This window comes from Schistosoma haematobium, chromosome 3 (assembly GCF_000699445.3).
Source record: "Schistosoma haematobium chromosome 3, whole genome shotgun sequence".
Lineage (NCBI taxonomy): Eukaryota > Metazoa > Platyhelminthes > Trematoda > Strigeidida > Schistosomatidae > Schistosoma > Schistosoma haematobium.
In genome coordinates this window covers 42375405-42399626 of record NC_067198.1, presented here as the reverse complement: position 1 = coordinate 42399626, position 24222 = coordinate 42375405, and the positions used below count along the sequence as shown (strand labels likewise).

Genomic DNA, 24222 nt, shown 5'->3' with positions numbered 1-24222 from the left:
GCTGAACCACTAGACTACCGAGCCGGCCGGCATCTAATAATGTTAATGTCTAACTTCAACCAATCCGCGAAGTTGAGCGACACATCGACCATTGTCATCAGTGAGCTACTTACTCACAACAGACCCGGTCGAATTCCACTGGTCACTGCATTTTTATTTTTTGCCAAATTATGTACAAATACAAAGTTGATTAATTGTGAAGAGAATGATATTCTATAATTTAAGAATGTTAGTTCATTTTTAGATTTTAAAAAAAGCTTCAAACTAAAGCATAAAAACGGTTGATGTTATTCAGAACCGTGTAGACGATTACAAGACTTCTTAGTTTATGTCATGATGAATGTGGGTTTGAATTATCTGTTTGCTGATATTCTCGATTAAATTGTAATTAGTTTCTGTTGGCAATATGGACATTCTATGTGAATGGCTCCTGTATTAACCATTTTGTCAAAAAATGTTCGAAAGCAGATGGATTATGGCTACCGATGCAATCCAGGACGCATATTTTGTCTTCATGAAAAAGTCAGTGATAAAATGAACTTAGTAATTCAGATTAGTTCTTTGAAATAAAAAAGATACTGGGTTTAAGTCTCAATGTGATCGTTAACATTGTGGTATTGTAATAGCTTAAATTCGTTAATCAACCATTATCCTAAAATTCTACAACGGTTTTTGAAATCAGAAGTCAATAAGAAAAGGAGACTACAGTTTATTAGCGGATAGCACAAATAACAAAGTTACAAGCACATCGAGCGAATTTGGAGCAGAGAAGCTAATGTGTACAAGTGAGCGAATACAGAGGTAAATTTACAGTCAAGTCGGATCAAGGCGCAGTGAAGCAAGGCAGAGACTGTTTAATAGGATTCGAGCTCATATAGACATGGGAAAAAATGATTATCGAGCGATATTTAAGCGATTAACATTTAAGCTAGAGATATGTGCGTAGGCTGTCACATGTGATTAAGCGTACACGTTTATATCAACATAATGATGATCATAATAGTACAAAGAAATAGACAAATTGTTACTGTTCGAACAACAATATCTGTGAAATAAGTTAATAAAAGGGTTTGTCAAAAATTAACCGTGATCAAAATTAATTGTAGGAGTGTTGCCATAGTACTAGCTGATGAGTATTGATTATAACAATGATATCGATTTATTCTATAAAACTTTGTAGGTTGGCTTTCTTGTGATAACCATAATCTATGGCTAAATCTTATATTTTAAAACCTGTATCTCAAAAGTAGTCAGAACATTGCAGATCCAGTTGCTTCTTATCTTCGAAGTTTTTTCTTGATCTGATTTTTTTGTTTTAAACTATATTGTTAGTGTTCGTTTGTTCACACTGGGTTTTTTTTCAGTATTATTGCGTAAAATTTGGCACCTTGAATTAATGATTATTTGTATACAGCTCGAAGTTGTTCATTACTTACTTACTTACGCCTGTTACCTCTGATGGAGGATCATAAGCTGCCCACCAGCATTCTCCATCAAACTCGGTTATTGACTCTCTTCTACAATTGTTTACGAATGCTATTTATTCTTTTGACATCTGCCTGTAATTGCCAACGCTATGTGTCTCTTAGTCTTTCACTTTTCGATTTCCTTTCAAAATTCCAAGTTTGGGCTTGCCTCATGATGCAGTTTGACTATTTTTTCAATTTGTATATCTTATCCACTTCTAATGTCTTTTCCTAATTTCCTTTTCAACTAAAAGCTGATTTGTTCTCTCCCATAGTAGGCTATTGTTGATGGCATCTTGTTCATTACTAACAAACTAAAGAAAAATAATATAAATGAGAATTAATGTTCCGATAACAATTTCATGATATTCTTGTTATCAATATGTTATTCTTCATAATAGAGTTAGTTGAAATAATTTACTCACATTAATGTAGTTCCAAACCAGAATAAGATTTTTTCCCATTCAATTAATGTCTAAGTTTTTCTTTCGATTTCCCATTTGTTGAACACTTGATTGAAATTAACAGATTCATAACTCATATAAACTATTATAAATTATAAACTATTCAATAATGTCAGATAGGTTTTGTGGATATCATAGTAATTTCAATGGTTAAGATCATGAGTCAGTTGAAGCTAGACCACCATGGAAAACCTGGAAGCACTGGACGGTCGTTTCGTCCTATTGTGGGACTCCTCAGCAGTGCGCATCCACGACGTCGCCCTCTGCGAGATTCAATAATGCATAAAATTACTGCTTAAGAATATTATTTAGGAAAATAGAATTTTTTTGTTTTTAAAGAGAATAGATATCAAAGTATCATATTTGTTCAAGTTCATTCTCCTTAAAGGATGACTCTGTTTACCAGGAATAGTAGTAGAATAGTACCATATCGATGAACAAGGAGGATCGTATTCAGACGTAAAGTCGAGGATTGACAACACTGACCATATTCCTACAACTGAAGAATATATAAAACTCAAAACAACTGTCCGTCAGCCAACATCAAAGTCAGAATTTTCAATATAACTGTCAAGACAGTTCTACTGTATGGTGCGGAAACTTGGAGAAATACGAAAGCCATCATCCAGAAAATACAAGTGTTTATTAAGAGTTGCCTACGCAAAATATTTCGGATCCGTTAGCCAGACCCTATAAACAACAACCTGCTATGTGAAAGAACAAACCAGATTCCAGTGGAGGAAGAAATGAGGAAGAAGTGCTGGAAGTGGGTAGGACACACATTGAGGAAAGCACCCAACTGCGTCACAAAGTAACCCCTCACTTGGAACCCTCAAGGCCAAAGGAGAAGAGGAAGTCGAAAGAACACATTACACCGAGAAACGGAGACAGACATGAGAAGAATGAACAAGAATTGGATAGAACTAGAAAGGTAGGCCCAGGATAGAGTGGGTTGGAGAATGCTGGTCGGCGACCTATGCTCGATTGAGGGTGATAGGCGTAAGTAAGTAAGTAACTAATCATACAATGAAACTATCAATGATAGTTTTCAAAGCTATAGTCCTTCAATCCATTAAGTTACTCTGTCAAAAAAATGTAAACAGAACAAGAAGCTCTTTTATTTTAGAGGAAAAATTTACCAATTCTCAGTCTAATCAACAGCTCTTTGTTTATACATTTTATTCAAATAAAATACATAGCTGATCAATCTCTATTGAATAATATATATTACACACATAAATATATTAAACAAAGGGAAAATAAAGGTTGAATGTTTCACATTATTTACATTAATCAAATGTAGTCAACAACAGAATACTTTTCTCTTGATGATAATTGTTATTATTATTAGTCAATTCTCACTTTTCTATCTGACACTTATTCAGTTGTCCAGTGGAACACGTTTCCATTTCATTTCGAATTGTATATATACATATGTAGTAATTCACAAGTCGAATAATTGGTTATCTATCCCTTTAGTTCATGTTTTCATTATTTTTTTATTCTTTTACACTTTTACTATTTACTACCTCTTTTTTCCCCTCATTATTTATCTAGTCTGTACAATTGAAGATTGTACAAGAATTGGAAACATTTTAAGAAGAAGAAGAAGAAGAGAATGAAGTACACACATTTCAACTTGTTGAAATAAATAAATAAATAAAACGATCAATCATTCAATCACTGACTGATATTACTCTCATCCTAATACATTTCTTTTTGGTAACAGTGATCATCATCATCATCATCATTATAATATTAATGGTAATAATTATTATTATTACTAAAGTATCATTAGTGATAAGAGTAGTGACAGTAACAAAATAAATGGATGATCTTATCCTCAGCATGTCAACTATCTTTCTATAATAAAATATAAGGATTACATATGTTAGAAGTTCTGTGTATGTGTGTGTGTAAGAATATGTAGGCATGGTAATAGGAAAGAGTGAGTGGTAAATGCAAAGAATATACTGCAAAATATAATAAAATGGTATTGATTTGGTAATATATATGTTGGTTTTCATTTTGAAAGATAATAAACCATTAATCATTTCTTCCTGTTATATATTTATGTATGTATGTTACACATCAATTATAAGCTTTGCTATGAGACATTGAAAAATTATTAATAGAATAACTATTTAATATGTACATTATATGATATTCACTTATTAACTATTATATCATATGGGATGGTGGGGTAAAGCCCGAATCACACGTCCTCATCGTGCCTCCTGAATAGTGGAACTTTTCCCATCAACTAATGTGAGCGGTAAACTGGTTGGTAGAGATCAGACTAATCAACTACTCAACCGATACCGATAAATGATTATAAGTGCTACAAAGAAAAATAGCACAGCTTTTTTTAATATCATATCGCCTATATAGGAGTATTGGAAAAAAAAGAGAAATAAACAGGGTTCGAACGCTTAGATTTATTGATAATGTGTTGTTGAAGAAGTAAGTGTTTCTAGAGTTATCAGAATAAATACTTGCTTAAAGTGATTATTATAGACACTGTTATACATAATAATGACAGTAATGCGGGCTCAGTGGTCTAGAGGCTAGAAGCTTGGGTCTGAGACCGGTAGGTGTTGGTTACATGGATGCTCACTGCTGATGAGTCTCACAGTAAGACAAAACGGCTGTCCAATGCTTCCATATTTTCCATGGTTGCCTAGCTTCAATTGACTCATGGATTCAATTATAAAATTACTAAAATCTCTACAGAATCCCCTCCTGATAATAATAATAATAATAATAATAATTCAATTAATTATTCACCAAGTTCAATGTTTATGTGTCCAACTTTAGTGTGACAATTTAAGATACCATTTAGATGTTTAAATAAGACATGATATGAGTCTGTAGTCACATGTCAGGAAGTTCACTGATTTAATCACTATATAGTGGTATTTGAATTAGTAATCACATTTATAGTGAAAAATAAATACGGTTATCAATATGAACTTAACTAAAGGATAACAGTTTTAATGTTGTAATAAATAAGTCGATTTATAATGATGAGAACAAATTAAAGAATTCTATTGTCAATAACTTACTACTTACTTACGCCTGTTACTCTTCGTGGAGGAGCATAGGCCACCTACCAGCAATTGTCAATAACATCTACCTTTAAAAGAATATTCAAGACAAATTATATTTTGACAGATGATTTCATATAAATATTAACATTTAAAACTGTGAGACTATAATTTTATGGACGAACCAATAAGATATAGGATAACATGTCTTGGATCTTGGCGTGAAATTCATTCATCCATTTGGTTAAAGAGCGTGTTAGAATTTTAGCTGATGTCAGTACGTGATGAAAATTTTAAATCTAATTCATAACCCTAACCATCAACTGCAAATTATGAACCTTATGCATCACACAGGTTTATAACTCCCATTTAGCCCTACCAAGTAGGCGGACACCCTCAAGGCCATTTTAACGTCACTCAAAGGTCGTCCGTAAATTAAAGTCTCACCTTTAAAACCACTATTTCAGATACACGTTTATGCTCTTATGTAGTCTTGATTATCTTATTGGACAATCTGATATTATTATTGGGCTAATCAGAATAAACTATTCAATAATTTTCATATTATCAGTATAGGATTGTGGAGATTAACTCCGCCTGTAGCTCTTCTAGAGTTACTGCCGGTCCCAAGCCCGGGTAAAGGAGGAGGGTTGGGCATGGGGTTAGCGTCCCCATCCCGTAGAAAACTAACTCGCTAAAAAACGCTTACCAGAAAAAATAATTCAAACCATTTAAACTCTGCCCTGGGAGTTACAAGGTCTTCATTTAGAACAATTATGACGCTTCATGGTGAAAACCGAGTTCCTTCGGAAGCCACGAGGCCGATGTCCCTTCTAACAACCAGAGCAACAATTTTTATAGGTATATGGAACGTTCGGAAAATGTGGAAGACCGGGAATACCAGACAAACAGCAACGGAAATGAGGAGATACAACTTGGAAGTACTCGGAATCAGCGAAACTCATCGGATCCAAGCTGGACAACAAAGGCTAGCTACGGGAGAGATGTTGCTATACTCCGGCTACGAAGAGGAAAATGCTCCACACACTCAGGGGGTCGCTCTAATGCTGTCCAAAGTAGCACGAAATGCACTTGTAGGATGGGAATCTCACGGATCCAGAATCGTCAGAGCATCATTCAAAACAAAGAAGGAGGGGATCACAATGGATATTACCCAATGTTATGCACCCACCAATGATAGCAACGACGACATTAAAGATCAATTCTACGAGTGGCTGCAGTCAATCATAGAGAAATGCCCAAGAAAGGACCTAACCTTTCTAATGGGAGATCTAAATGCCAAAGTCGGAATAGACAACACCGGATATGAAGATATCATGGGACGATATGGATTGACTGGGAGAGAGAAACGAAATTTGGGAGAGATTCGCAAATCTGTGTGCACTCAACAAATTGGTCATAGGAGGCACAATATTTACACACAAACGTATACACAAGGCTACATGATTCTCACCGGACTACACTACAGAGAACCAGATAGATCATATTTGCATCAATAAAAGGTTCGGAAGGACAATGGAAGTTGTGAGAACCAGGAGAGGAGCTCAAATAGCTTCATACCACCACCTAGTTGTAGCCAATTTAAAACTGAAGCTAAAAAAGGACTGGACAACTGGACAAACAGCAATACAAAGGTTCAATACAGCCTTCCTTCGAGATACTAACAGACTCAATGAATTCAAGATAGCTCTCAACAACAGGTTCCAAGCCTTACAAGATCTACTGAAGGAATAAGAAACTACTATGGAGGACAACTGGAAAGGTATCAAAGAAGCATTAACTTCAACGTGTCAAGAGGTTCTGGGCCTAAAGAAACACCATCATAAGGAGTGGATCTCTATAGAAATACTGGACAAGATCAAAGAAAGGAAGAACAAGAAGACAGCAATTAACAACAGCCGAACACGAGCAGAGAAAGTCCAAGCACAAGCTGAATACATAGAAGCAAACAAGCAAGTGAAGAAAAGCATTAGAGCCGACAAGAAGAAATAAGTGGAAGAACTAGCATTGACAGCGGAAAAAGCTGCAAGAGAAGGAAATATGAAACAGCTTTACGATACAACGAAGAAACTAACTGGGAAATATAGTAAACCAGAGAGACCGGTCAAAGACAAAGAAGGCAAGCTAATCGCCGAAATTCAACAACAGTGGAACAGATGGGTAGAATACTTCGAGGAACTCCTGAATAGGCCGGCTCCAATGAATCCACCGGACATCGAAGCAGCGCACACAGATCTTCCTATAGATGTCAATCCACCAACGACGGAAGAAATCAGAATGGCCATCAGACAAATCCAGAACGGGAAAGCAGCAGGACCCGACAACATACCAGCTGAAGCACTGAAGTCAGACATCGAAGTAACTACAAGCATGCTTCACTCTCTATTCAAAAAGATTTGGGAGGAGGAACAAGTCCCGATGGATTGGAAAGAAGGGCACCTCGTCAAAATTCCAAAGAAAGGAGATCTGAGCAAATGTGAGAACTACAGATGCATTACACTACTGTCAATACAAGGGAAAGTCTTTAACAGAGTGCTGCTGAACCTGATGAAGGATGCAGTAGACATCCGACTTCGAGATCAACAAGCTGGATTCCGTAAGGATCGGTTGTGCACAGACCAAATTGCAACACTACGGATCATCGTCGAACAATCAGTTGAGTGGAACTCGTCACTATACATCAACTTAATTGATTATGAAAAGTCATTCGACAGTGTAGATAGGAGGACATTATGGAAACTTCTTCGACACTACGGAGTTCCTGAGAAGATTGTCAACATTATACGGAACTCATATGGCGGACTACAGTGCAAGGTCGTGCATAGAGGACAGCTGACAGATGCATTCCAAGTAAGGAATGGAGTCAGACAAAACTGTCTACTCTCTCCCTTTCTCTTTCTTCTGGTGGTCGACTGGATTATGAGGACCTCGACTTCCGAGGGAAAACACGGAATACAATAGACAGCTCAGAACCAATTAGACGATTTGGACTTTGCAGATGACCTAGCCCTCCTATCGCATACACACGAACAGATGCAGATAAAGACAGCCAGTGTAGCAGTAGTCTCTGCATCAGTAGGCCTCAGAATACACAAAGGGAAAACCAAGGTCCTCAAATTCAATCACTCTTGATGGCGAAACTCTGGAAGATGTAGAATCCTTCACATACCTGGGAAGCATCATCGATGAACAGAGAGGTTCAGATGCAGACGTAAAGGCGAGGATTGGCAAAGCAAGGGCCGCATTCCTACAATTGAAGAACATACGGAACTCAAAACAACGTTCAACCAATATCAAAGTGAGAATCTTCAATACAAATGTCAAGGCAGTCAGTTCTGCTGTACGGAGCTGAAACTTGGAGATCTACTACAACTATCTTCGAGAAGGTAGAAGTATTTATAAATAGTTGTCTTCGCAAGATACTCAACATCCATTGGCCGGATACCATCAGCAATAGCCTTCTGTGGGAGAGAACAAACCAACTTCCAGCTGAGGAAGATATTAGTAAAAGACGATGGAAATGGATAGGACATATATTAAGCAAGTCGCCAAACTGCATCACGAGTCGAGCCCTAACTTGGGATCCTGAAGGGAAGCGGAAAAGAGGAAGGCCAAAGAACACATTACGTCGTGAAATAGAAGCAGATATGAAAAGGATGAATAACAACTGGAAGGAGCTGGAAGAGATTGCCCAGGACATGGTTGGATGGAGAATGCTGGTGGTTGGCCTATGCTCCTTCACGAGGAGTAACAGGCGTAAGTAAATAAGTAAGTTGTGGAGATTATTAAGTTTTTGATTGAGATTATGAACCGACAAGTGTTAGACCACCATTGAAAACCTGGAAGCGTTGAACGGCCATTTCATCCTATTGTAGGACTCCTCAGCTATTTGCATCCACCATCCCACCCTGTGGGGTTCGAACTCAAGATCTTCACTCTCGCGCGTGAACACTTAACCTTTAAACCACTGAAGTAGTCGGCATCCAACGATGTTCATGTCTAACCTCAACCAATTCATGAAACTGTATGACCAACTTTCATTGTACTGAAATAGATACCTGTCTCTATCCGACACGGATTTTCATATTATTATTTTAGGTTGTTTCAAAATGTATAAATACAGAGCTGTATCAATGAAATAAAATAAATTTTCGTAATTACAAATGAATTTTTGTCTTAAGATGTTGTTGTTTTGTTTGTTTGTTTTGTATGCCCGAAGGAGGCACTGATTACTATGTTGATTCTATTCATTAGACATTAATGTCATTCATTGATAATTATTTATTTATTCTATGAAATCTACATGATTATGTCATACTTCTATCATTTTCACTTTATCTTCATTTCTATCCATTTGACATAAACATACATTTACTCATTAATATATACTTAACATATTTGTATATCCGCAAAATAGCTATTGTCTAATAAATGAAAAAAAACAAAGAAACATTCTCACCAAAAAAAAGCGGTAGGTAACTACTCTTTATTAGTAATCTGTTGAGAAACTAATTTTTGACAAGATTATCAAAGTAAAAATTACAATGATGAATAAGGTGGTTACAACACTTGACTGGGATTTTGGTGGAGTTTTGTTCTCTGCGCTGGATGGTTTGGTCGTGGGAATAAATACATTTAGTGTCAGATAGAATAAAAACAGCTATAAAGAAGAAAAATAAAATAATAATAACAAAAATATATGAAAGAAAAAGTTTTGATTAAGGAAAATATATATGGTGTTTGACGATGAGTAATCACTAGATTTATTTCATTGCAATATAAGAAGTACATATTCTTTATTAGAAGTAGTTTTGTGGAGATTTTAGAAATTTCACCAGCTAAAATCATGAGCCAATTGAAGCTAGACCACCATGGAAAACCTGGAAGTACTGGACGGTTGTTTCGTTCTAGTATGGAACTCCTCAACAGTGCTTCCAGGTTTTCCATGGTGGTCTAGCTTTAATTGACTCATGATTTCAATCTGTGAAATTTCTAAAACATTTCACAAAACACCTTCTGATAATAATCATCTGCTCGCTAGTGACTGACTTCAAGAGACATTTCCTGGAGTTCTAGTGAAAAGTCGTTACCAGTGGAGTTCAACCAGGTCTGTTATGAGATATCAGCTCACTGAAGACAATGGTGTACGGTAGCGCATTATCGTAGATTGGTTGAAGTTAGACATTAACACAGTCGGATGCTGATCAGCTTAATGGTCTAGTGGTTAAGCGCTCGCGCGCGAGACCGATAGGTTATGGGTTCGAATCACGCGGGAGGCGGGATCGTGGATACGCACTGCTGGGGAGTCCCACACTACAAGGAAACGGGCGTCCAGTGCTTCTAGGTTTTCGATGGTGGTCTATCTTTAATTGACTCATGATTTCAACTGGTGACATATTCTTTAGTTTATTTATAATGTGAACAATCCAGTAAATACGTGAACTGACCTATTAAGATGTTTGCTTAGACTTTCCAAGATGTTAGAACTACGTGTATTAATCACGAGGGAATGCATGAAATTGACTTCCAGGACATCAGGAATCTCACTACATTACTTAGTTATCCCAGTCCAATACGTACTCAAAGTCATGCAGATAACATTTCATCGAGAAATTGCAAAGTGCGTCACAAAGGTGAGCTCAAGTTTAGTAAATGTCTGTCCTGTGGTTAATTTCACTCACGTAATTCATGTGTATTTCGTAATGCTAAATGCTTTATATGTGATATAATTAGGCACATCCAGTCGGTTTGTAAAACTACTGTGCAATTCACCGCAGGCAAAACTGAGCTCTGTCATTCAGATCCTATTAACTTGGGTTATTCGAATATTCATATATTATCCTTATTTACAACTTCTAATGATTCACTCCATATTTAAAAACGATTATATCTGTCCAGTGATGGTTTTCACGATTTTATTGTTGACATTAGCAGCATTAGGTCTATCATTTCGGTTGGGAAGTTGAAGTCATTAAATCCTGCTACAATTATGCCTACCAGAGTTTCCATTCCGAGTTTACTGGGTATGAACTTTCTGTTCTTGGGTGATGTAATCTATTAGTCCGAGATGATAAATCTTCAATATAAATTGTGGATTTCTCATCACTGAGCGTGAACCGTCTATACTAGGTCTATAAAGTTAAAGAATGCTTCAGGGTTGACTTTCTTTATTGACCACTGGAAATGGTTCTAATGATGTGCATAACTTACTAACTACGGGATCGAAGTGCAGAAAGTTACGCTCGACTTAAAAGTCCCCTCGTTTTCATGTGCAAACAAGACATTTCAAAACCTGAAAAGCAAATGTCAATTCTACTACCGCTGCAAAGTTAAAAGACCGGGAGAGGAGAGCAGATAGTCACTTAATTAAGAATTACTAGACCGTGCGAAAAACAATGATGAAACTACTTAAGGAAAAAATCCTTGCGGAAGAACCGCCTTCCCACAATCTATAGGTCTGCTAAAACAGGTCAATAAATCTGTGGTTCGTATGCGAGTCAGTCACAACAACCGAATGCGTTAAAAGGAACCGGGTGAGTCTGTTCCAATTTCGGTTGTTAATCTTAATACTAATGAATACATTCTAGATCAAAGTCTACATCCAATACACAGTATGACAGACACACAATGAAGCTAAGAAGATGCACAATCGATTACAGAAATTTCAATTCAAATTTAAGCTATGGCGGTTGCGCTTGTACGAACTAGTGATTCTTTGTAATTAATCCTAAATGCAATACGTCCGGTTGTGCCCACCTAGTTCTATCCAGCTTAAACTGCACTGTTTCAGGAATTCCTAGTTGATACAATAATTCGAACACTTGTAATAATCATATCTCATCAACCGATTTTTCATGTATACCTACTTTTTTATGCCAGACCTCAGTCTTACAAAGTTCTCCATCAAATAAGAATGGCCATGTTTCACAGCCCTAAATAGAAAGGAAGCGAAACGCTAAAATACTCGCCTCTTGACTGTCAAACGGTTACGTTACCTATGCCATAGGTCATGAAAGGTGCCAAGGGCCGAACGAGCTTTTTGTACTCGTGTAACGTTGTGTCAACCATGGCTGCTCCAATTTCTACAGTAATTGGGATTATAAATTTATTATAGCCACTATTTGTGTGAGTCGGTAGCTCATGCAAATCGCCAGGTTATTATGAAAATAAATTCCATAGACCATGGTTTGCTCAACATACAATTTCCTTACGCAGTAACATCTATAAATCATTACGATATAACTATTAGTTCATGAAGATGTTAGATAGTTGAAATCAGCTAGTAAGAAGCTCTAAACCCATGTTTGTGCCAATCAGCAATTATCAGTTGGGAATATCTGCAATATTAAATCCTCAAAACCTAGATCCAAGGCTTCAATATCAGTTACAAAATACTAGGAATTAAACATAATCCTCCACGAGGTTAAGTTATTTAGTCTACTGACCACATTGTTAATTAATCAATAAAATAAAATCACTACTGAGAGCTAGACAACATAACATTAGTCACTATTTAACAGATCAATGGTTTATTTCATAGATATATTTGTTAATTTGTATCGGTAAAAAAGAATTCAATATCACTATCTATGCTTATAATGCTTATGACTTGAAGCAATACCGAGGCGATTCGCACAGTATGCATATAAGCCAATACGAGACTGATCAATTTCAAATCTATACAACCAATACAAAATGAATTAAACTTCACCACATTGCACAAGCTAGTTGCTATCTGAACTTAATAGCTTAATGGATGTGATGGAATTTGAACCGAAAGGTATTGTGTTTGAGTCGCGTAGTGAACTTTGACCTCATGAATGCACGTACATCTAGCTAACGAGTCTCAAATAGGATGAGACGCGCGTCCTGGTTCCCAGTGCTATCCACCATTCATCTCTGCTCATTATTTGTTTTGCTTGCTTCTACAAACATTTGGATGTAAACTGCTAAGACTTATCTGTTGATTTCTTTTGTTTGATGTAGAAAAGCTACCTTGTAAAAAAGGGGAAAATGAGGTCACTTGCAAATAAATCTCTTCTACTACTATTTCCCTACATACCATCACTTTTACTTGACTATTTTACATGTATAACAAAACTATTTCATTAAATTTTTGATTTAGAACACGAATCGATTGATGTTAGACCACCATTGAAAACCTGGAAGCATTGAACGGTCGTTTCGTCCTATTGTGGGACTCCTCAGAAACCCGCATCCACGACCCCACATTGTGGAACTCGAACCCAGGATCTTCACTCTCGCGCGTGAACGCTTAACCTCTAAACCACTGAAGTAGTCGGCATCCAACAATGTTCATGTCTAACCTCAACCAATTCATGAGACTGTATGACCATCTTTCATTGTACTGAAGTAGATACTTGTCTCTACCCGACACGGATTAGCTCCACTGGTCACGACTTCTCACTAGAACTCCGAAAATTCCCTCATAGAGATTAATTAACTTAAATTACACTTCATTTATTCTCAAATATTCAATGAATAAATACAACAATTGAAAATAAAACACATTTTGAATAAGTTAAGAAATAAAGTAAAACAAATTAAGGATATATTATATTATTGTCAAGTTTACAAAATACATAGTGATTCATTTATTTAGGTAAAATGTTTTTGTTTTCTTTTTACAAATTGAAATTGACAAGATAACTTAAAAGTAAATTGTGTTTATGACAGTGATTGCCATGGTAACAGTTATTAATAATAATAATAATAATATCTTACAAGCATATACACTTGGTAGCAACTAATCATTTAAAATATGATTTTCCCTAGGATTATTATTATTATTACATAAAAACTGAACGTGATCTAATTAAAACATTTTGTTTATCCTTTTTTTTAAAAAAAACTTCTTATAAATTACTTAACGTTAAAATAAATGACATTTAACATAAATTAGAAAATGACATTCTTTTGTCAGAAGGAGACAAAAGAAGTTTTTTCCTCAATATATAAATGTTATAGCTTATGTGCCCTGCTAATGTATAACGTCGTAACAATACCGCCAATTAGGAAGCAGTGAATTATCGAATGGACCAATGACACGTAAAACCCGTACGAGTAGTCTAGAAGTCCTTGTTTATTGGTCCTGCTTCCTGCCTAACCTAGCCAGTTAAGTCCAGAAAACCAATATCAGCAGCCTCTGCAAAATGAAATTGTTTATTTCAAACATACTGAGTTTATATACCAATCAAACAGGCCACAACGTACCAATAAAATATGAAACAACATTTGTACAAGAATTAGCCAAATGTGGCTGTGAATGTGGGAGGTAGTCAGTCAGTCAGTAACAACGTAGAACTTCGTACGTACGTACATCAGTTCGAGTTGCCACACCACCTTAGCACAGAGATGCAGTTGTCGATTCAAATCCCGTAGTGGTAGAGGTAGCAAGAGTATAAGCAGTAATCGGGAAGATTAGGGTATAACTCAAGAATGGTAAAACGTATAATAATAGTTTATGGGTCAAAATAAAGCTTATAATAAGAGGAATATGAATATGCATAGCTTAGTTACTTAATAATTATACAATAGAAATATACGTTTAGTATTGGTCCATCAATAGATCCCAAAAGTTACCATTCATTATTCTTGTCGGGATATAACAATAAACAATTTATTTATTTATTGGTTCATGTTAATGGATTGACCAACTTTTGGTGATTTTTAAAAGAAATCTATGTATGAATTCACAATGTAGACAATTGAATCCCAACTTAGTGATCTAGGTTAATGACGTCTTTATATAGCCTGAATGTTTTACTTTCTGTTGCAAGAAAAGATCATGAATCAATAAGCAGAGACTTCCATACGAAGATGAAACAATTGTCCAAAGATTCTTTGTTTTTAACAGTTGTATAACTAGTCACTCATGGTTGTAAACTGCATTTTGCTTCGTATTAGTGAAATACTTGTTGGAAAGCTATTTTGTTATGCCAATGACGATCTTTAGAACTTTCATATTATCAAGTAAATATCTCAATCTTCAGATTATTAAGCTGGATCTCTATCGTCTACATTCCGAACCTTAAAAAGTAATCCACAAAGACTGACTCAGTACTAACTACCATTAGCTAACGAATAACGTAGTAAAAAATACCATCTATAAAGCCTTTAGAGTTGATAGTAGAGAATATATCATTGTGTAAATAATATAATATGAAGGAGAAACACTCAGAACTTGTTCGACAGATGTTTCGAAGCACTGGAGTTTAGAAAATGCTTTCCATAAACCAGTTTGTTAAACCAAAGTCTTAAGTATGCATAAAAATATATTTGTCGTAACAATCCTTCATTTCTTGCTGTTTTCTTCTTTTAGGATAGAATAAAACAGCGGAATTGCACCTCAGCTTGAAGTAGTTGTGATCCAATATTACTTCCGTTTCTTATTCAGACTTATAACTCCTCAGTATAACGTTCGTTTTATTTTCAGTGATATTTTGTTTAGTATAAGATTGATTTTTATTTCAGTGTGATAATTACTCAGGACACTAGTTTTTGAATTGAATTAATGTGAACTTAGTTCAGTATGACACACAGCATGGACTCTTTGTAGTACCCGTTTTGTAGTTTCCTTTTATGACACATTTTTTAACCAAACGTCAAGTGTAAAATTAATATAAAAAAGAATGTTTCTGGCTAAAGTAGTTGATTTATTTCAGATTGTGAAATAAATCTGCCTCTATAGTCAGTTTGTCTTTTTATTTGCATAGTGTATATCACAGTGGTTCTCTGATCAAAGCAATCAATCGTTTAGAAATAATGTTGGTTTTCCTGCTACAAATATTCAGTCAGCATTAACATAGAGCCTGGCATAGACGTGGATTGAGCCTGAAGGGCCAGCGAAATGTCACTAAGTCCTAGTCAAATCATCCGGCAGTTGGGTCATTGAATATCGATCCTCGTCAGGGTCAGGGACAACCAACACGAATCAGTTAATCGTATGCTATGGACTGGCCCATGGGACAGTGGTCTTACTTTCGCTTGTATCTACTTTAACTAATATATTTCTGTAATAACGTCCTCTGTGTTGTACAGTCTTCAAAGCATCTATGGTACCTTAATACGTCAATGGGGTAGTCCACGTAAGGTGCTGACCACGAGGTGTGACTTCGACTTTAGCCAGTTTGTCACACAATTCACGTCTAGCTCGAGTAGGCCTCCAATCATTTTCGACATAGATAATCTACGTTGGTGATCTACAAGCCAATTTGCCATACTGTGTTAGTAAGACGAGATGAAATTAACAAGATATATAACAAGAGAGATTGAAATAATGTAGTAGAAATTATAATGAGGAAAACTAAGCATTGAGGATAGAGTTCTAAAAAACAGAGTAGAAAGAAGTATGTATGAAGGAATACTGGAGTTCACTATCGATAGAAAAATAGAGAGTGAATATATCTGCATCATAATGAACGATTGAACCATGTCACCCAGTGTCCAATCATTGATCGCTGTTATTGAACAATTATTCAGCAGTCTTCACGGTTACAACATATATAAGAATATAAACTTTGTAACTAGACCAGAATTATCTAACACTACACCACTTATTCTACCTCTGTAAAGTTGATTTTCGGTCTTCTAAACCAAAAAATGTTAGATCCCAAAACCAGGTTTATTCTCTAGTTTCATTAAACAATGTCATTTTTTACAGCTAAAAAGAAGAATAAATAATACAGACTTGAATATAATGCAATACCTTAATTGGACCTTAGTACAGCAATGCTAGTTCAGTAATAGCGGTTATCTCCTGAAAATTAAACGAGCCTTAAACATTAGCACATGCTGTTTACTTGTCATGGTCAAGATATGGCATCTATCACTCCAAAATGGACATAAAGTTGTAGTGATGACACTTTCTCGAAATGTCTATGACTTTCATGTACTACTTATCAATGACAGCAATATGCATCTTATGATTCAAGTGGCCGATGGGGATTTGTTGGTCGCAGGTCAGATAACGGGAACCGTCTACTGCAACTGTGCACAGACCACAACCTGTTTCTGGTTAGCACTAACTACCGGTACAGTCATTGCCGATGTGCCACTTGGCGTCCTCCCTCTGCATCTCAAGCCTGAACTCAGATTGATCACATCGCAATCAGCTACCGCTAGCGTGACTGTACAAGACTGTCGCTCCTTTTGGAGTACCTGTATGAACTCTGATCATGCCCTTGTTTGCGCTAATCTAACCTTACTTTTCAGTGGCTAACAAATTCATCGTCCTAAACGGATCAATGTCAGTAAATTGGTTGCAGCTTCTGTTGCAACTAAATATCAAACCGAGCTGGGTTCAAGGCTAGCTAACATCCCATCGTAAAGTATAGATGAGCACTGGTTGCAATTGCATGACGCCACGAAAATGGCGAGTTAAGTCGCTCGCGGCTTCGCGAAACGTCCCGCCTATAAACACTGGGTTTCTTCTAGCTCCTTACAACTAATTGAAGCCCGTCGGTCTACTCAGGGTGACCACGAGTTTGACCACAAACGACGACTGTTACGCAATGAAATTGAGCAAGGCTTACGTAAGGACCGTGAAGCCTGGCAGTCGGGGCGTGCCAATGACTTAGAAGCAGCAGCTACATCTGGTAACTGCCGGAAGCTCTTTCAATTCATCCGAGCCATTGTCATACCTCCAAATGTCCTGGTATGGCCGAGTGTGGAGGGCCGCGCCCCCCTTTCGAAATGCTCTCACATGGCCACGTGCATACATCCACTGCCTTATCGCGGCATTACTGTTGTTTAAGAAATTCAGAGGACGAAAAGCGGAATTCCAGCATTTTAACTGGGTTCACCTGGGGGAGTTGGGAAACCCTTATTCCAAACCAATGGTGCACATAGGCTTCAGTATCCCGAAGGAACAAACTGCGTATGAACCAAATTTTGGTCACCGGCTACCACGGGACTGCATCTCTTTATGATGCTCCACTGCCTTGGGGATCAGACCTTTCGGTCGAAGGCTCGTAGTGTGGCCCCCTAAGAAAACCACCTGAGATGACAATCATTTCAGGAAGTACTATGCTCACTACAATTAGAATTTAGACATTCCACATTCACTTGATAACACTCATTATTATTATTACTATTTTTTTATATACTACGGTGTGGCTCAGATGTATCTGGTGCCCCCTTGTACCAATATTTATGTTCAAAATAAATAAAGAGCCATTGGGAGCAAGAAGTTTGACGTAAGCAAAACAAACCGTGAAGATGAAGGGATGCCAATCACTAACATCTATCGACTTCTTGGACGACGGGCAGTTTAACTGGTCTGCTGCTCCGACAACATCGGTCAGACTGTCCTGCCCTCCATGGCCGGTGACGATTGATCCACCAAATGAGGCGGAAGTCCGCAAGGAACTCCAACTCTTGAAGCGTTACAAATCACCTGGCCTAGATGACTTACATCCGGCTCTTTTTAAAGATGGTGGTGACTTTTTGACTAAAGAATTGACGACGTTGTTTGCAAAGGTCTGGGAACTAGAGAGTGTACCAACGTCATGGAATGAGTCGATAGTTGTCCCTATCTTTAAAAAGGGTTCACGTCGTTCCTGTAACAACTATAGGGGGATAAGTCTACTTCCGATTGCGTCCAAGCTATTGGCTTCCGTCATACTTCGTATGTTGTTCAAAACCCGAGAAAGATTGCCTCGCGAGGAGCAGGCTGGGTTTCGTTCTGGTCGAGGATGTATTGATCACATCTTCACCCTCCGCCAAATGTTAGAACACTGCCATACTTATCAAAGGCCAACAATCGCAGTGTTTCTTGACATCTGGGCTGCCTTCGATTCGTTGGACAGGATTGTTCTCTGGAATTGTCTATTGAAGAAGGGTGTGCCTGAGAAGTTTATTAACACCTTAAAAGCTCTATATACAAACACCTCAGACAGAATGAGGGCATACAATCACCTCTCCATTGTTCCATGCAAGCAATGGGGTTAAGCAGGGTTGCCCAATTTCACCATTCCTCTTCAACCTTACTATCGACGTCCTGGAAACAGCTCTGATGGATGTAAGTAATGGAGGTGTGGATCTGTTGCCTGGAGAAAGACTTCTCGATCTTGAGTATGCGGATAATATTGTCTTACTGTGCGATAATGCCCAAGGCATGCAATCCGCACTTAATCAGTTGGCAATCAGTGTCCGTAAGTATGGTATTTGCTTCGCACCTTCGAAGTGCAAAGTACTTCTACAAGACTAGCAGGACCTTGACCCTGCACTCACCCTGGATAGTGAGCGGCTTATGCCAATCTGGGCCACCTTTGGCATCTTCGTAATGTTAGTCTGGCTGTAAAACGTCGGACCTAAAACGCGTCGGTGAGAGTAGTTTTGCTCTATGCTTGTAAAACCTGACCCCTTCTAGTTGAGGATGTTAGACGGTTGTGTTTGATCATCGCTGTCTCCGAAGGATTGCTGACATCCAGTGGCAACACCATGTTAGTAATGCAGAGGTTCGGCATCGTGTGTTCAGGCACAGCGACGATAATTCGATTGGTGTCACTATCTTGAAACATCGACTTCAGTGTCTTGGACATGTACTACGAATGTCGTCCCAGAAAATTCCTCTTCGTGCACTATTTGCCGACATTGGGACTGGTTGGAAGATAGCGGAGAGATGGCCAGTGTATGACATGGTGTCGTGGTATGAAAGAAAGCTGCAAAGAGTTGGCTCCTGTTGGTCCTTCACGTTTCCCTGGCTGGGGTTCGAGAGATGGTGCAACACAGTGGCTAGAGAAGTTATCAGATGCGGCTCAAAATAGGAACCAGTGGCGACTCTGTTCTAACGTTATTTTACTTTCTTCATAAAAAAGGACGTAACTTTTTTGACTGGAAGAATTCTCCCTGGCTGTACTTTTGTAAACTGAACTGCCTCTTCCATTACTATTTCACTAATGTCTGTTCGTTATTGTTCCCCTTTTTCTTATACACACCTTACATTCTCTATCTCTTCACATTCTCATTATTATTGTGTGATGCATATGTATCTGGTGCTCCTTTGTACCAATATTTATATGTTCAAATAAATAAATAGACCAACCATTATAAATAAAAAAACTGAGTCCAGGAGGTTAGTTTGTGCTCCTAACTAAGTGAATCTCTGCTGATAACAACAGAATAAAAAATAGATTTAATAATTTAGAACGATGAGATGGCCCCGGTGAAGTTGACCGACTGAGCGAAACGATATTGCATTAGCAGTCTGTCTCCACTAAGTCAATTTTAAATTCTACTAAACCTAATGTTTTGAATTTGTTTGATGAACATGTCAGATATGCAGTTAAGTAGTCCACAATTTCGAAATCGTCCGCTATAAAACGCAGTCATTTACGGATGGCATCTCGAAGCTGTTTTAAATCAATGAGGTATTTAGGACATGTATGGAATATTAAAAGAAATATAGATCTTAAAGAAACGAGTATCTTTCACTTCACATACACGGGATTTCTGTATGCCATCAGGTGATACTAGCTACAGTGAGGAAATAAAATCCTCAGAAAAATCACCCGAAAATGTTTACAGCAAACCAGTCCTATATAACCCGACATCATTATGCTTTCAACTTCCTTAACTTTACATTTCAACAAGGTAAAAAGGAATGGATTAATCGAAAGACAAAAGTTTGCAGGACAAGCATTTTCATTTTATCGTTATGAATATATAAATAAATAATATGTACAAATGCAATGTTTCATTTTGTCGCCATCTAAACAGAATAAGATTAATGAAAAAATGGTCGCTTACTCTGAACTGCTCTTCTATATTCGAGATCTCACTTATAAGATCTTTCAGAGCAGAAACGAAAACATCTACAGGTGTCGCCGGATGAGCTGTATGTACTCGAATGACGATTTTGTGCTCCAATGGATGAGGAGCTTTGTATCCTGCAAATAATACTCTTGGATCTTTTAGTAACTGGCTAAATTAGGAAAACAGAAAAAAGGACAAGTTTGAAAGAATGTTTAATTCAAGAAATAAAATAATTCCGGAATATCCACCGTAACTAGTGGGAGACAGTAGAAACTAAAGAGTAAAATAGCGACCTTTTGTTATGGGCGGTGACACTGGCATCTCAATAGAAACAAAAGAGTGATAGGTAGAATGATGGTAGTTGCATTATTTTTAGCAGCAAAGTAAAAGTCAAGCGTTAAACGGTAAAATGAATAAGATGAAGACCAAAAGTGGTTAAAGAAAAGACAGTGAGTAGAGAACTGCCTGAAATTTATGGAAGAATAAGACTAATATGCACACATAAAATTAATTAATTTGTGCATGAACGACTAAAGCCTTGTACCTTCCTTTTATCAAACCTATACCCTTCAGCTTGGATACTTAAGTCTAATATTAGTTTTAATCTAGTCACTTCACAGTTTTATGGCATTATGTTTGCTCGTGATCTTTGTATGAATTCTGGATGACCTTATACTTTACATAACTTGTGCCATAATAGAATTAGAAAGTCAATTAGATGCCTCATACAAATCCTTTAAAATCCACTAACTTTATTCTGAACTGCACTGGTGTTTGTTAGTTTACCATGGCTCTTCAGTTATAGTCCTAAAGATCGTGGCACTTGAGACGTAGTCAGATATGGTTTTAAACAGGAGTTGGCGGAGATTCTATCATCGTTTTCATCACCGTTCTCATAACAACTCAAAGTTAACAGTTATTTTGAAGGTGTAGTCGGACTGTACTAGCTTGATGATAACTCTATAGGAACTAACTTGTTTGCTTACAGATAAAGTAAAATGGATCTCCAGCCTATCAACTATTATCAGTAATTACTTTCCCCAAATATGTTGTTTTACTCGACTAAATAAGGATCTAATAACTAGTGATTCATAAAAGCGAGTAAAAAGTGTCATACTGCCTGGATTTAAGGATAGTATGGAATGCTGAATTATGTATAGTACTATATACAGAAAAACAGATATGTCATAAAGCACCGCATAACGAAAATCACTTTAAGTTGCCAAGCTTCTCAACGCAAAGAGAAGACAGGAAGATATTAAAATGAACAGATAGGGAAGGACTGCATTGACAATTTACACTCTATGACACATTTAACACCAATGGTTAGTGACTTTATTTAGTAGTAGCATGTTTCAGCGTGGTGACATTTGATACAAGTCCAAAACCTAATCGATGAAATAACCTATCTCCTCTGCGATTGTGAGTATAACGTAGATAATAATATTCATAAAACATACATTCACACAAAAGTAATCTTGTTGAAACTCAGTAATCAAATGCGAATTCACATGCTCAACTCTAAACTACACTCTGTATGATGAATAGTAAGTATATCTGGATGCCAGAACGGGGCTAAGCGGGACGAAGTTTGAACATGCAATTCAGTAACCGGGAGTTGGTCGACCTAATCACTAACTTATTATACTACCGATGGTTTATATCCCACTTATGGTGAAAATGATGCACTAAAATTAGCCGTATACCTGGCGAAAGCAATTATTTCTACAAACCACTTTTAAGAAAGGCAGCAAAACGAAAGTGAGTCCGAATAACGTGTAAACATTGGTAAAATTCCAATCTGCTTGGTAGACAATAAAATCAAAACGTCTGTATGGTACTTACGCTTGGACTGAAACACTTACAAATAAAGTTGAACAGAGGAATTACTGATAATAAGAATACCAGAAAGTTCTGACTACTGAAATGAACCAAATAAACACAAAAACTTCATGGGTGTAGAAACGAAACAACCACGGAATTATTCGGCTCGGATAATTGGTACTTCACAGTCCATACCACTAAAGTTTAGTTTAATATGTATTCACTACCGAAGCTTGGAATTTTATGAATAATAACATGACTAAGTAGCTATCTTCACATACCACACTTAACCATACCCCGGAAAATAAAGTTCAGCTAACTGCATTGAGAACTCTACCGAGATCGAATAATCAGTAAACTTCGTGCAACACATAGCAGTCATTTTAAGAAGCATATATGTACTCAATATACTATTAAAAAACACACCATGTTATCATATTTCCAACAGTGTGATCCTCTCGATTTAGGGTAAAAATGGCAGCATTTGGAACCTGAGTGTCCTTTTCGAAGGAGATCCTGCAAGTATAATAATGTGTCAAAGACTCACTTCTTCTCACCATCGGCAAGCAGGAATGGTTCGAACGAAGCAGGAGCATTCATAGTAACTCACAACTTCGTAAGTGCGGGTAAAGGTACGACCTCCAGACTTTGACTTTTGACTTCGCCTAGGAGGATGTGTGCTGTTTGTTCCTTGGAATCTTTTTCTGGATAGCGTGAATGAGTTCTTGGTTAAAAAGATATTTTAATCTTGTTGCATTCCTGCTAATAACTGGAGGTTTTTGTGGAGGCCCGTAGTTTGATTTTGTCGTTGTTTAGGTCGGACGATGTTCGTTGAAGGGCTCACCATTTTAGTGGCCCGTGGATCTGACTCCAAGATCGTATGGATGTTCGCTATCGGCTATTCTCGTATATCATCGTCGACTTAAATCACGTTAGTCAATAACGGAATTCAGATAAGTCAATTAACGAGAATGGCCTTTGAATACATATATTTTGTATGTAAAGTGAATGTAATAGAACAGAGCAAAATGACGCGCAGGGAGGATGGCTGGGAAGCCAACTCCATTTTAGTCAAGCGTTACTCAATATTTATAGTCAGACAAAATAAAGATACAGACATGTGATCCATTGGATAAGAAGGGCACACACATATACGCTCATATAAAAACAGTCAAGACTGACAAGCGAATAATTGACAAGGTCAAAATATGACTCAAGTAGAATGAATGGAATGGTTTGTCCAAAAACTAGAATAAGATATATGGGCTTAAAACAATGACTGACACTACAAGGTAATAATAATTAAGTTAATAAGTGATCGATTAGTGATATATAATAATCTCCATTAGTACGTGCAGGAATAAAATGGTCGTTAGGGTTTCTTTGGAAAGCAAACATGGCATAGCTATGCAGTGCTTGACAAGGCTGCTGTCAGCAACACACTTAGAACTAGTGAAACGCCACGAGCCCCAGACAAATGATCCGTCAGGCTGAATATTGCAATCAGCCTTCGCACAACAGGTACGATGGAACGCTACAGATCGAGAAGAAACACGTGTATAATTAATATTTGGTAAGCTCGAAGAAAATATGAAATGCGGTTGGCACAATCTGCACTCAAGC

The 24222-nt window shown here is 37.2% G+C and overlaps 1 protein-coding gene across 3 annotated transcripts; it reads right to left on the bottom strand.

The window, feature by feature from the left end:
* Nucleotides 1-377: 377 nt before the first annotated feature.
* Nucleotides 378-23461, bottom strand: POLR2J_1 (DNA-directed RNA polymerase II subunit RPB11-a). Of its 3 annotated transcripts, XM_051213910.1 has the most exons (5): nt 23147-23461; nt 20770-20944; nt 9458-9658; nt 1892-1976; nt 378-1780 (listed from the first exon to the last, which is right to left on the bottom strand). In XM_051213910.1, exons 1-3 carry the CDS (start codon nt 23197-23199, stop codon nt 9488-9490), a joined length of 399 nt encoding a protein of 132 aa, XP_051069929.1. In that variant the 5' UTR covers nt 23200-23461; the 3' UTR covers nt 378-1780; nt 1892-1976; nt 9458-9487. The 3 variants fall into 3 exon arrangements, with proteins under 3 accessions (XP_051069929.1, XP_051069930.1, XP_051069928.1); XM_051213911.1 differs by lacking the exons at nt 378-1780; nt 1892-1976 and adding an exon at nt 23026-23115 and having other exon boundaries at nt 23147-23221; XM_051213909.1 differs by lacking the exons at nt 378-1780; nt 1892-1976; nt 9458-9658 and adding exons at nt 14479-20731; nt 23026-23115.
* Nucleotides 23462-24222: the final 761 nt, after the last annotated feature.